The sequence below is a fragment of the Globicephala melas genome, chromosome 6 (assembly GCF_963455315.2).
Source record: "Globicephala melas chromosome 6, mGloMel1.2, whole genome shotgun sequence".
NCBI classification, from domain to species: domain Eukaryota; kingdom Metazoa; phylum Chordata; class Mammalia; order Artiodactyla; family Delphinidae; genus Globicephala; species Globicephala melas.
The window spans coordinates 90309838-90324828 of NC_083319.1; the positions used below are offsets into that span (position 1 = coordinate 90309838).

Consider the following 14991-nt stretch of genomic DNA (forward strand, 5'->3'; position numbering starts at 1 on the left):
TCCAATTTTTGGCTCTTATCAGTAGTACTACCGTGAGCATTCTGGAACTTGTCTTTTGGGGAGCATATATACACATTCCCAGGAGTGGGATTATTGAGTCATAACGTATACTTACATTTAGCCCTAGTACAAGAGTTGGCAAACTTTGTAAAGGCTAGATAGTAAATATTTTAGACTTTGTTGGCCAGATCTTTCAGTCCTGTCAAAACCATTCTTAGGTCTTGGGCTCTATAAAAACAGGTAACGGCCAGATTTGACCCATGCATGGACAATGGTTCATTGCCTCCCACTCTAACCCCAAAGGGATTATACTTCCACTAGACAGTTCTGATGACACTGCATCCTTGTCAGCACTTAGTATTTTCTGTCTTTTTTCACTTTGGCCATACTATGAGTGTGTACTAAGGATTGTGTTTGTTTTTAATTTTTGGCATAATTTCAGACTTCCTGAAAAGTTGAAAAGAATTCTCATATACCCTTCAATTCAAATAAAGAATAACACTGTTTTCCAAAATCGTCATTTTATTGACCTAATTCTTTATGGACTTGTTATAAAATAGATCATTGTAATAGTGAAACCTCATTTATGTATCCCACTTGCTACACTATAAATGTTTTATTTGTGACTACTAAGGTAATTATTAAAGCATTTTCTTTATATAAAAAATGTATTTGGAATTTCTCTCTTTGTATTTTCTTTTTACAAATATGGCAGATTTTTTTAAAGCTCAGTTTATTCTGAAAATAGAAGTTTATTTTATTCTTTAGGATCAGTTCGTTTTTCTTCCATGTCTACTATTATGGAATCTGTAAAAGAATACTTTATTTCATTTTATTTCAGGATGTTCAAGATCCTTCAATATTTGTAACTTTCCCTTTGGAGGAAGATGAAAGTATATCTTTGGTTGCCTGGACAACTACTCCCTGGACTCTACCTAGTAACCTTGCCCTGTGTGTTAATCCAGATATGCAGTATGTGAAGATTAAAGGTAAGTGTGAGCCTGGTTACTTATGATCAATATGAATAAAATAATTTTAATGAATTTTGGGAAAGAATGAAAGCTTACATTTCTTCCCTTTTTTTTTTTTACTTTTTTAATTGACGTATAATTGACATACATTATGTTAATTTTATGTTTACAGTAAAACATTTGTGTACCTCATGAAATGAACACCATAGTAAGTCTAGTTAATATTCATCACCATACATATTTACAGAATTTTTTTCTTGTGGTGAGACCTTTTAAGATCTACTCTCTCAGTAACTTTCAAATATGTAATACAGTATTATTATTATTATTTTTTTTTTTTTTCCGATATGCGGGCCTCTCACTGTTGTGGCCTCTCCCGTTGCAGAGCACAGGCTCTGGATGCGCAGGCTCAGCGGCCATAGCTCATGGGCCCAGCCACTCCGCGGCATGTGGGGGTCTTCCTGGACCGGGGCATGAACCCGTGTCCCCTGCATCGGCAGGTGGACTCTCAACCACTGCGCCACCAGGGAAGCCCTGTAATACAGTATTATTAACTATAGTTGCCATGCTATAAATTATATCCCCACGCCTTATTTTATAATTGGAAGTTTGTACCTTTTAACTCCCTTTACCCATTCCACCCCACACACACACATACACACCCCTGCTTCTGACAACCACCAGTCTGTTCTCTGTATCCATGAGGTTTATTTTTGTTGCTTTGATTTCATTCTTATTCCACATATAAGTGAGATAATATATTATGTGTCTTTCTTTGACTTATTTCACTTAGCCTAATGCCCTCAAGGTCCATCCATGATGGGGTGTTTTTTGTTTGTTTGTTTTTGCGGTATGCGGGCCTCTCACTGTTGTGGCCTCTCCCGTTGCGGACCACATGCTCTGGACGCGCAGGCTCAGCGGCCATGGCTTACAGGCCCAGCCGCTCCGCGGCATGTGGGATCTTCCCGGACCAGGGTACGAACCCGTGTCCCCTGCATCGGCAGGCGGACTCTCAACCACTGCGCCACCAGGGAAGCCCCATCCATGATGTTTTAAGCAGCAAAATTTCAGTCTTTCTTACAGCCAAATAGCATACCATTGTACATATACATACCATATTTTCTTCATCAATCCATCCATTGATGGACACAGGTTGTTTCCATAATTTGACTATCATAATTAATGCTGTGATGAACATGGGGTGCAGATATCTTTTCAAGTTATTGTATTCATTTTCTTTGCATAAATACCCAGAAGTAAAATTACTGGATCATATGTAGTTGTATTTTTAATTTTTTGAGGAACCTCCCATACTGTTTTCCATGGTGGCTACGCCAGCTTACATTCCCATCATCAGTGCAGAGATTCTCTCTTCTCCACATCCTTGCCCACACTTGCTGTCTCTTGTCTTTTTGAAAACAGCCACTCTTAACAGGTGTGAGGTGATACCTTATTGGGGTTTTGATTTGCATTTCCCTTATATAACTGGTATTGAGCATCTTTTCGTGTACCTGATGGATATCTGATTGTCTTCTTTGGAAAAATGTCTATTCAGATCTTCTACCCATTTTTTAAATTGGTTTGGTAGGTTTTTTTTGTTTGTTTGTTTTGCTATCAAGTTGTATCAGTTCTTTATATATTTTGGATATTAGCCCCATATCAGCTGTATGATTTGCAGATATTTTCTCCCATTCAGATGGTTGCCTTTTCATTTCGTTGATTACTTTTGCTGTGCAGAAGCTTTAGTGTAATGTAGTCCCACATTTTTTTTTTGTTTGTTTTTATTTTTGCTTCTGTTTCCTTTGCTTTTGTTGTCAGAGCCAAAAAAAAAAAAAAAAAAAGACATTGCCAAGACCAATGTCAAGAAGTTTATCAACTATGTTTTCATCTAGGAATCTTATGGTTTCAGGTCTTATGTTAAAGTCTTTTATCCATTTGCGTTAATTTCTGTGTATGGCATAAGAGAGTGGTCCAGTTCTCCCAACACCATTTATTGAAGAGATTCTCCTTTCCCTATTGTATATTCTTGGCTCCTTTGTTGTAAATTAATTGTCTTATGTGTGAGTTTCTTTCTGGGCTCTCTGTTCTGTTCCGTTGATCTATGTGTCTGTTTTTATGCCAGTACCATACTGTTTTGCTTACTAGAACTTTGTAATATAGTTTGAAATCAAGGAGTGTTGTGCCTCCAGCTTTGTTCTTCTTTCTCAAGATTGCATGGACTATTCAGGGTCTTTTGTGGGTCCACATAAATTTTAAGATTGTTTATTCTATTTCTGTGAAAAATGCCATTGAAATTTTGATAGGAATTGCACTGAATCTATAGATTTCCTTCAGTAGTATGGACGTTTTAACAATATTAATTCTTTGAATCCATGATCATGGAACACTTTTCCATTTATTTGTGTCTTCCATTTCTTTCATCAATGTTTTAAACTTTTCAGTGTCTAGGTCCTTCATTTACTCTGCTAAGCTTATTCCTACATATTTTATTCTTTCTGATGCAATTGTAAATGCAATTGTTTTCTTAATTTCTCTTTCTGGTAGTTCATTATTTGTGTATAGAAATGCAACAGCTTTCAGTATTTTGATTTTGTATGCTGCAACTTTACTGCATTTATTTATTTTTATTTTTTAAAATAAATTTATTTTTATTTATTTTTGGCTGCATTGGGTCTTCGTTGCTGTGCGTGGGCTTTCTCTAGTTATGGCAAGCAGGGGCTACTCTTCGTTGTGGTGCACGGACTTCTCATTGCAGTGGCTTCTTTTGTTGCAAAGCACGGGCTCTAGGTGCATGGCCTTCAGTAGTTGTGGCACACAGGCACAGTAGTTGTGGCTCGCGGCCTCTAGAGCGCAGGCTCAGTGGTTGTGGCACATGGGCTTAGTTGCTCTGCGGCACGTGGGATCTTCCCGGACCAAGGATCAAACCTGTGTCCCCTGCATTGGCAGGAAGATTATTAACGACTGTGCCACCAGGGAAGTCCCTCCATTTATTTTTTAGTTCTGAGATTTTGGTGGAGTCTTGAGTTTTCTATATGTACTATCATATTATCTGCAAATACTGAGTTTTACTTCTTCCTTTCCAATTTAGATACCTTTTATTTCTTTTTCCTGCCCAATTATTCCGGCTAGGACTTCTAATACTATGTTGAATAAAAGTGGCAAGAGTGGGCATCCTTATCTTGTTCTTGATATTAGAGGAAAAGCTTTCAGTTTTTCACCAGAGTATGATATTAGCTGTGGGCTTGTCATATATGGCCTTTATTATGTTGAAGTACATTCCCTTTAAAAGAGGCATTTTTAGTAGAAGTTGTTCAAGTAATTTTATCTAGCTACAAAGAGAGATTATCAGGATAAACTTGGGGTTTTTTTGTTTGTTTGCTTGTTTGTTTGTTTTTGGCCACACCACACAGCTTATGGGATCTTAGTTCCCCAACCAGGGATCGAACCCAGGCCCCCGGCAGTGGAAGCATGGAGTCCTAACCGCTGGACCGCCAGGGAATTCCCAAGGATGTTGTTATTATCAAGTAACGGAAAAATCTCTTAACTCCCTGGGTTTGTGTGAAGGCAGGGCCTGGATATGTATTGTTTAGGGCTATGCCCTTATAACCCATTACCTAGAACAAAATAAGTATTCAATAAATATCAATTAAATGAATGAATGCTTAAAAAGTCTTATCATGATAGATAGGAGGAAATAAATAGACAATAGATGGGTCACACTAGAAATAGAACACAATTCATTAAGGAAAACTGAGTTGGATACAATATTAGAGAACATCTAAAATTTTCTCAGAAAGTTGCTTAAGTCATGCTTAATTATTATTTTAAAAATATTCTTTATTTTGATTTTTAAATAGACATCAGTATTAGTAATCAGGACATAGTTTATACTTATAACTTAATAAACTTATTACAAATTATACAAAAAATAAATGTATTTACTAGAATCAGTAAAGCCGTTGGGGCTGGGAGGTAGCATGAACTCTCTGGTCACATGTCTTATGATTTATTGTTTGGGAATCTGTTCTTAGGTATGTCATAATCACTCATATGTGCTAATAACCCTGGGGAAATTTGCCTTTTATTAAAATTTCTTAGAAACCCAGAAAACCTCTACTAAATAATTTTCTAGTAGTGAATACATAGGTATGGTGTTATGTAGCAGGATATGTTTTGGAGGGAGAAATCTGATAATGAGTTTCAAACAGCACAGCAAAGCCAGTTAGCTTCCAGTGTACTTCTAAAGCTGGAAATAATCCAACTGTTTGGGCCTCCTGAAAGGATAACCATGCCTGTTTCATGTTGGTGAATTCCAAGGCTTGAGGCAAGGGATCCAGAAAGGAAGCCATAAGAAGTGGACAGAGTGAAGGTCAAGAGTATATTTTCAGGAGTTTAGAGGAAAATAATATAAGAAAACATGTGGAACACATCTTAGTTTACTGATTCCTACTCCCCTCTTTTACATGTCCAAGCAACTAGTTTATCTACTTATTTCCCTTGGCCTAGGAAAAGGACTATTTTTTTACCCAGAATTTCCTTCTTGGTCCAGTGTAGAAGTAAATACTACTTTTTTTTTTTTTTTTAGTTTTTTATTTAATTTTTCTTTTGTATTAGACTATAGTTGATTTACAATATTGTGTTAGTTTCAGGTGTACAGCAAAGTGATTCAGTTATACATACACATATCTATTCTTCTTCCCTATATTTTCTTAACCTATATTTTCCCATATAGGTTATTATGGAGTATTGACTAGAGTTCCCTGTGCTATACAGTAGGTCCTTGTTGATTATTTTATATATAATAGCATGTATATATGAATCCCAATCTTCTAATTTATCCCTCCCCCCAACCTTCCCCTTTGGTAACCATAAGTTTGTTTTCTAAGTCTGTGAGTCTTTTTCTGTTTTGTAAATAAGTTCATTTGTATCATTTTTCAGATTCCACATATAAGTGATAACCATATGATATTTCTCTTCCTCTAACTTACTTCGCTTAGTATGATAATCTGTAGATCCATCCATGTTGCTGCAAATGGCATTGTTTCATTCTTTTTTGTGGCTGAATAATACTCCATTGTTTGGTTTTTTTTGATGTAGAGCTGCATGAACTATTTTTTATATTTTGGAGATTAATCCCCTGGCGGTTTCTTCATTTGCAAATATTTTCTCGCATTCTGTGAGTTGTGTTTTCCTTTTGTTTGTGGTTTCCTTTGCTGTGCAAAAGCTTTTAAGTTTAATTAGGTCCCATTTGTTTGTTTTTGTTTTTATATTCATTACTCTGGGAAGTAGATCCAGGTATTGCTGTGATTTATGTCAAAGAGTGTTCTGCCTATGTTTTCCTCTAAGAGTTTTATAGTATCTGGCCTTACATTTAGGTCTTTAATCCATTTTGGGTTTTTTTTTCTGTATGGTGTTAAGGAGTGTTCTAATTTCATTTTTTTACACGTAGCAGTCCAGTTTTCCCAGCGCCACTTAGGAAGAGACTGTCTTTTCTCCATTGCATATTCTTGCCTCCTCTGTCATAGATTAATTGACCATAGGTGCGTGGATTTATGTCTGGGCTTTCTATCCTGTTCCATTGATCTATATGTCTGTTTTTATGCCAGTAACATACTGTCTTGATTACTGTATCTTTGAAGTATAGTCTGAAGTCAGGGAGCCTGATTCCTCCAGCTCCATTTTTGTTTCTCAAGATTGCTTTGGCTATTCGAGATCTTTTGTGTTTCCACACAAATTTTAAGATTTTTTTTTCTAGATCTGCAAAAAGTGCCACTAGTAATTTGATAGGGATTGCATTGAATCTGTAGATTGCCTTGGGTAGTATAGTCATTTTGACGATATTGATTCTTCCACTCCCAGAATGTGGTGTATCTTTCCATCTGTGTCACCTTTGATTTCTTTCACCAGCGTCTTATAGTTTTCTGAGTACAGGTCTTTTGCCTCCTTAGGTAGGTTTATTCCTAGGCATTTTATCCTATTTGATGCAATGGTTAAAAAGAAAAAAAATTACATTTCTTTTCTTCTTTTAATTAATTAATTTATTTATTTTTGGCTTTATTGGGTCTTCGTTGCTGCGCGCGGGCTTTCTGTAGTCGTGGTGAGCCAGGGCTACTCTTCATTGCAGTGTGTGGGCTTCTCATTGCGGTGGCTTCTCTTGTTTCAGAGCACAGGCTCTAGGCATGCGGGCTTCAGTAGTTGTGGCACACGGGCTCAGTAGTCGTGGCTCGTGGGCTCTAGAGCGCAGGCTCAGTAGTTGTGGCGCACAGACTTAGTTGCTCCATGGCAGGTGGCATCTTCCTGGACCAGGGCTTGTGTGCCCTGCATTGGCAGGCGAATTCTTAACCACTGCACCACCAGGGAAGTCCTACATTTCTTTGTGGAGTAAAAATAGAAGTTTTTGAAAAAGTATTAGATTTAATCAGAAAAATAACCTCTAAGAGCATTTTCATTTCTGATTGAAAAATTAACACAAAACATTAAAATTAACACAAAAAAATTAACGTTGTACAGAGATATAAAAAGTAAAAATTTCATATACTTTTCAGATTATAATACTTTTATACATCATGCTCCTATTACAGATGAAGAAACTGAGATTCAAAGGGGGTGGCGTATCATTGCTATTAGGAATCTCCAGTATGTGTTTTCTCAACACCGCCAAGCAATTAAATCAATTCAAGCACTAGCTATCTGGAGCTTGAGTCAGATATCACAGGCCAAGAGCTTAGTCCTACAAGACTTCCCCCTGCCACTGCAACCCCCCCGCCCCCTTTCAGATGTCAGTCACAAGTTCCGGTTGTCACCTGGGCTTCTCACCAACCCATGACGCCCTCCTTGGGTCCGAAGAGCAACTCACAGAACTCAGAAACATTGTACTTACTAGATTACTGGTTTATTATAAAAGGAGATTGTAATGGATACACATGAACTGCCAGATGAAGAAGTGCATAGGGTGAGATCTGGAAGGGTCGCAAGCACAGGAACTTCTCTCCCCAGAACTGGGGTGGGCTACTCTCATAGCATGTGGATACGTTCACTAACCTGGAAACTCTCCAAACCCCATCCTTTTGGGTTTTTATGGAGGCTTTGTTACATGGGCACAATTGATTAAATCATTGGCCATTGGAGATTGAACTCAATCTCTGACCCCTCTCTCCTCTCCAGAGGGGGCTGGAGGTGGAGTATGAAAGTTCCAACCCTGTAGCCATGTGCTTGGTTCACCATCCTTAGGTTACCTAGGGGTTTTACAAAAGTCACTCCATTAACGTAACAAAAGACACCTTCCCACCACTTAGGAAATTCCAAGGGTTTTAAGAGCTCTGCCAGAACAGGGATTAAGACCAAATATATATTTCTTACTCTATATCATAGTATCATAGAATTGGTACCAGAACTTGAGAACTTTGTACCTTTCAAATATTTCCTGGTGGTCAAGTTAACCATAGTCTTGATGAGGCCCTTTCCATAGAGATTTATATGAAAAAAGAAGGTTGGTACCTTCAGGTTTCTATAGTTTATGGGGAGCAGGGGGAAGTCAGGGAAAGAAAAGAAAAACTCATAGCCAGAAAAAGAATCCGTCTTACAAGACAGTTAACTTGATTCACAATAGCTTGTGCTATCAAGGGAAGAATATTGAGAAAGGAATGGAAAAGTGTTGGGCGTCAGATATTTTTATCATTGTTTAGCTGTGCCTTAGGAGTAGCTAAGACCAAGAGTTGGTTTCTAGCGATATCAACTGGGAAGGAGCTGTTTCCACATAGAGCCTGGCTCTGGTGTCTACTGCTGCTTCTCCCTGCAAGTGCATTTCTGTCTGTTATAAGTTTCCTGAGTTGCCTGTGGATCATGGCCATTCCGTAGTAAGCCTGACAGCCATAAAGGCCATCTGGCTGAGATTTCAATCATGTCATTCATCTGCCTGCATACAACTCTTTTACTTCTTGTGTTCTTGTGTACCATGTGTTCTGTGTTTTATTCAGAAAATATAGACTCCACTTATAATGAAGTTCCTGTGAGGTCAGAACTGGTGGATGGCAACATTATTTGTGGTAGTTTTTCAGTGAATTGCAAAGGCCTTCACAAGGATCCATAGATACTCATTTTTCTTACAGCCTTAGTATATTCTTAGGTATAGCTTTAGTATATTCTTGGGTATGTCATACTTTACATGTGGGCGTTTAAATTAGCCTAAATTTTTGTAAGGCAATTTGTCAGTATCTATTAAATTTTATATGTTTATGCATTTGTTTCAGCTTTTCTCTTCCTAGGATAGTATCCTTCAGAAATGTTTCCAATATGGGTACAAAGACATGTATAAGAATATTCGTTATCCCAGTGTTCATAGCAGTAGCAATTTGAAAACAGTTTAATTGTCTAGCATTAATTGATATGTTAAAAATAACTTGTACCTCCATAAGATGGAATACTATAGAAGCTATTTAAAAGAATGAGAGAATCTATATGTGCTAACATATGAGAAAATGTTCACAACGTATTATGTGAAAACAAATTACAAAACTGTATTGAGTTATATCCCATAATTATTAAGTTACATGTTTACATAATATGTATGTTGATATATACGTAGAAAAACACCTGGAGGAATAGACACTGAAACGATAGTGTCGAGGCGGGGGCGGGGTGGGGTGGGGAGCATGAGATTATGGGAAACTTTTACTTTGTGATCTCTTCTTGGTTTGCTAATGTTACGGATTTTAAGCACTCATGTATGTTACTTTTGGTAGGAGAAAAGATTAATTTACTTAAAATGAATAGAGGTGCAGTTAGCAACAACTGATGAGCTGCCTTAACAGCATTTGATGTTTTTGTCTTTTTCGTATTTGGAAAGCACGTGTGCCCTAGCGTTCTTTGTGGTGTTCCTCTGTCAGTGCTGAGCACATTGGATGCAGGTGATATAGGAGCCCCTGGAGGGAAAAATATGCAGATGCATGTCTTTAGCGTAAGCCAAAGCCTGAATATCATTGAAGTCCACTTTTTCCCTTGCTCTCATAGATGCTGTCAGAGGAAAATTATACATTTTAATGGAAGCCAGATTATCAGCCCTCTATAAATTGGAGAGTGACTATGAGATCCTTGAAAGGTGAATATACACCTCATTGATTTGTATGTGTGTGTGTGTGCACGTGCATGTGTGTCTTTAGCTTTAAAAAGTGAGATACTTTATTGCCCAAAAGCTATATTATGCACGTTTAGTTTTAAGTACTAATACCAAGTACATTCAGGTCACACGTTCCAGCACTCATGATTTAGGAACAAGGAAACCAGAAGGGAATGATAACTTGATGTGGCTGTAGCCTCATTTCTTTGATAATTTTAATTGTGAGTTTGCCTTTCTCTTTTTTCTAGATTGCCTGGTGCCTATCTCAAAGGCAAGAAATACAGACCGCTGTTTGACTATTTTATAAAGGTGAGCTTAGAGACTTCTACCACAGGAGCTGTCCACAACCCAAGTATTTGATAACTGGAGTGGTATTTATATTGTCTTATTGTTATATTGTTTGTACAAGTGTGCCTAAATCCAAAAATCTGTTTTAGTATTACAAAAATTAAATTCTGTTTGTATTGCCTTCTTGCTTTAATAATTAAAATCCTATAGGAATTTTTAAATACTTTTCTCAGATTACATAAGGAATCAGTTACTTTGATAAGATTTAATGTGTGTATATTTGTATTGTTTATAGTCCACACATCACCCAGGCAAGTCGTTGAGGTGTTTTTTGTTTTTTGAGTTTTGTTTTTACAAACTTAAGGTAGTGCTTTTACAAAACTGTGTGTGTAAAAGTAAACAGAGTTCATTTCCAGGAATTGATGAGGTGGGTGCTTTAAGCTCAGACATTTAGTAACTTAGTTCTTATAAGAGTCACAAAGCTATTTTATGTGGTTTTCCATTTTCTGGCAACAGAATCCACAGCTGTAGCTGTAAACCCCACCACCAACAACAAAAGAATAAAGTCAGCAGGAATTTCCTGTTGGTTCTTATTTATAGGTCTTGGAGTGAAATAATGAGCAACACTCTCAGACCCGGTTTTACACATTATGTGGAAATTATTTCAGTTGGACGTAGCATTAGCCAACAAAACCTTACACCATAGCCCATGATAAGATATTTGCTTACCTCTGTTCTGGTTCAGTGTAGGGATAGAGTTTGGCTAATGCAGGTGATCTCTGCCATTTGGGCTCTGTCCACAACGTCACATCTGCCTCTACATTTTTGTGCACCTGAGTGTTTTCCCATGTTTTTTATCTCCTAACTAATGGCATTCCTCCTCATTCCATGTTGCTGCTGATGGATTTCCAAACACTTTACCTGGTCTGGTCCCTCCCTTGAGCCTGTAGTCATTTGCCAGCACATTCCTCAATGGGTATTCTCCAGTTGACACAAGGCAGTCCTACTCCCTAACCACATTCCCTAATGTTGATTTAAACATATCCTTTGCTTCCATCACACTGGCCCTTTCTTTTCCTCCCTCTCTGCCTTTGTTTTTATTGTCTTCCTCCTCTTTTTTAAAAAACCCTCACCTTGCTTTAACGTCATATCAGCTTGACACTCTTCAAGGCTAAACTCAGGTGCCATCTGAAAAAAAAGCAATTTTTGAAATGCTTCTTTGGTTTCTCCCTCTGAAAAATATCATTCCTGCATTCTTCTCTTCTGTATCATAACATGTTTTATTTTTTCTTGTATTTGTTTTTATTTGTCTTAAAACCTCTTACACTAGATCCCTTTGAGAACCTAAGGAAAGTTCAGCCCTCTCAGAAAATGCACATGAGCACAATAGATAGGAACTTTAGGTTAAATCAGAAGTCTGTCTGGAATATGCACTCAGTTCATACTGATCTAAGTTATTTAAGAACAACAACTATCCATTCAGTTAGCTTCCTGAAATTTCTAGAACGTTTGGTGAGTTTTAGAAAGATGCTGCAAATTCTTTGAAGACAAAAATCATCTGATGTATACCTAAAATACACATGTTCTGAAATATTAAGTGAGAGCTATGAGAGTAGATGCTGTCTTTGAAGGACAGCACTATAACTCTCTGTGTGAATGCTGACCCAGTTCATCCTTGGCAGGGGAAGGATCTAAAACTGGACTTCGAGAGATAGGAATGCAATGTAGGGTTTCTTTGTTAGAAACCCTCTACAGTTAGAAACAGTAAGATACCTTTGTATTCCCTGTTCTTACATCTGATTCTAAGAACCCACATATTATCTCTCCATGTTTAAACTATTGAAGACACACCTTTTAGCACCTATCATACCACACCAAAAATATTTCCAGGTGACTTGGGTTATAGCAATTAAAAATTCATAGTTATTTTTCAAGTTTAGTTTTAAGTGAATGCCAGAGAATTAAAGAGTTGTGATATAGTTGAAAATAAAATTGCGTTTGGAACCAGAAGACCTTCTTTCAGGTCATTACTAGTTGTATGATTTGGGCAAACCATTTCATCTTTGTTCAGAGTTTGTTCATCTGTGAAATTCAAATACAACCAGAATATTTTTGAAACATGAGACTGCTGATGCCTTTTTCACAGGATTATAGGATTAAATGTGAAAATAATTTCTGAAAGTACTTTTTGCAAAGGCAGAGAGGTAAGAAAGCAAAGAAAAGAAATATTAAGAGATAAAGGTAGAAGAAGTAGGTCTGTAGTGTTTGTGTATGAACCTGACTTTATTGTTGTTACAAAGAAAATCAAACTGAGAACATTTCCCTTCATGTTACAGTAGGTGGAGTACCTGTAACTAGAACTTGTAACTCAGCTCCCATACCGATTCTTCCAAGGTTTGCCTTTTATTACTGAATAACCTGAGCTGGACTGAAAGGAAAAGGAGCAGCAAAGCATATGCAGTGATTGAAAATATACCCGGAAGTGAATGGTTAAGGAAGCACATCGTCTGAGACATTTTCACGAAAAACTGCATTCTAGGGCAGGGGTGAGGTTGGAAGAACTGATGAAAAAGCACAGTTTTGTGGCAAAGGAAGTTAGAAATTTTTCTCTGCAAGTCTTCAAATAATTACTTCATTTATAAGTGATGACCTGTTATTCATGGAAACGATGTATTGAATTAGCATGTTTCTTCCCAATCTGAATTATTCTGTCTTTTCTATTTCTGAAAATAATTTTGCATGTTAAAAGATTTTTCAGCCTCTTACCAAAAACTGTTATTAAATTAATATTATGGTATGGTATTGTTTTACTCTTTAAGCCTGATAACCTTTCTTTTCCAGTGTAAAGAGAATGGTGCTTTTACTGTGCTTGTTGACAACTATGTGAAGGAGGAAGAAGGCACTGGGGTTGTACACCAAGCTCCTTACTTTGGTGCTGTGAGTAGTATATGTCTTGCAAATGCATTTATGAGAAATAAACGTCAGTGGCCACTGAGTTGTGTGTGTGTGTGTGACAGGGAGAGAGAAGAGAGATGTTTCTCACTGTTTTTCACACTATGGAGTTAACCTCTTTTCAGGCTCACTGCCCCCAGAGATAACCTTATAAAACTTGCATCTGTAATTCCTTTTCACCCTGAGCTGATTTTTGAAAATGGTGTGCTAAATCCTGAATGTTGCTGGGCATTTAGTCTTTCTAAAAGGCATGCTGTGTTTTCATTCATTCACTATTTACTTGCTGTACACTTTGCCATTTATGATATGCAGGTCTGGGAGTTTTGACAAGGGCATAGAGTCATACAGTCCCCACAACCATCAAAACTCTGAAAGGTTCCATCACCTTTGCTGTATTCTTGACTAAATAAATACTATATGATCAGAAGGGAGAATTTGACCTCTTTCCTCAAAGCTATGCAGTGTGGTTAATTTTAAGTTTTTCCCAGAGTAATTTTTCCAAAAATGTAATCCTTTTAATGTAATTTGTATATGAGTAAAACAAGAGCATAGGGTTTAAGGGCACACATTTAGAACCAGACCTCACCTTAGGTCACAGCTCTGCCACTAACAGGCCATCTCTGGGTAAGTTACTTAGCCTGTCTGGACTTCCTTTTCCTCCTCTGTGACATGGAATGATAGTACCTGCCCGTCTGGGAAACTACAGGGATTAAGTGGAGTCATCCATATAGAGCGTTTAGCACAGTGCCTGACACTGTAAGAGTGTGTACTGCTGGGGGTGTAGCACCCACTGGGGACCTACAAATTCCTCTTGGCTTGATCATTTTGTCAGAGAGGCAGTGAAGCTAGTCTGTCTCCGTTGGTCTTTTTTTTTTTCATACTTAATCTCTGCAGGGATTTTTATTATGGAAGTCTTCAAACATACACAGAAGTAAAGAAAATATAATATTCCTTATGTTCACATTATCCAGCTGCTTTAATTATTAATTTGGAATTTCTGTTATATCTGTCTCGTTCCCTGTCCCCTTCCCCAACACCTTTTTTATTTTGGCTGGAGGGTTTTGTAGCAAATCCTCAACATCATATCTTTCATCTGCAAATACTTCTGTATGCATCTCTGACTGATAAGGACTTTTATTTTTAACATAGCCACCATGCCATTATACCCAATAAAATTAACAATTGCTTAATATCACCTAATACCTGGTCAGTATTCAAATTAGATGGAAAGTAAGCATTCTTGATAATACTACTTATTGAGTTTTAGTAATTAGTCAAATCTCAGCTATTCATTATAATTTTAGGGTCAACTGGTGTCATTGTTCCACTGTTAATAAATAATGAAAAGGTAACTTCTTGGTGTGTATCTGTCCTGAATGCCAGGCAGGTTAATGTTATAGAAGATCAGATCTTTAAATTTCAGCCTTTAACCCCACTTGGTAGACGTTTTCCAAGAGACCTTCCATGTTGCGGTTTTGCCAGACAATGTGCTATGTGATCTCTCCACAGAGTCTATGCACTTCTACATGACCGTGTTGAACATTACCTGTTACTCTGGCTCCATTCAGGAATGCTGCTCTTAGCTAGTCGAATCGAGTAGGGCTGTTTGCTCTATACTAAATGGTTCAAATTGCTGGACTTTGGGGCTTGTCCTGTCTGTGTTGC

General features: G+C 37.4%; 1 protein-coding gene across 5 annotated transcripts in view; it reads left to right on the top strand.

Moving 5' to 3' along the window:
• IARS1 (isoleucyl-tRNA synthetase 1) overlaps positions 1-14991 on the top strand; it is an 84203-nt gene that overhangs the window by 20319 nt on the left and 48893 nt on the right. For all 5 annotated transcript variants that reach the window (XM_060301185.1, XM_030847285.2, XM_070045778.1 and 2 more), the window contains exons 7-10: positions 842-989; positions 9981-10068; positions 10335-10395; positions 13216-13311. In XM_060301185.1, coding sequence (XP_060157168.1) covers positions 842-989; positions 9981-10068; positions 10335-10395; positions 13216-13311 — 393 coding nt within the window. The remainder of the gene's footprint in view (positions 1-841; positions 990-9980; positions 10069-10334; positions 10396-13215; positions 13312-14991) is intronic.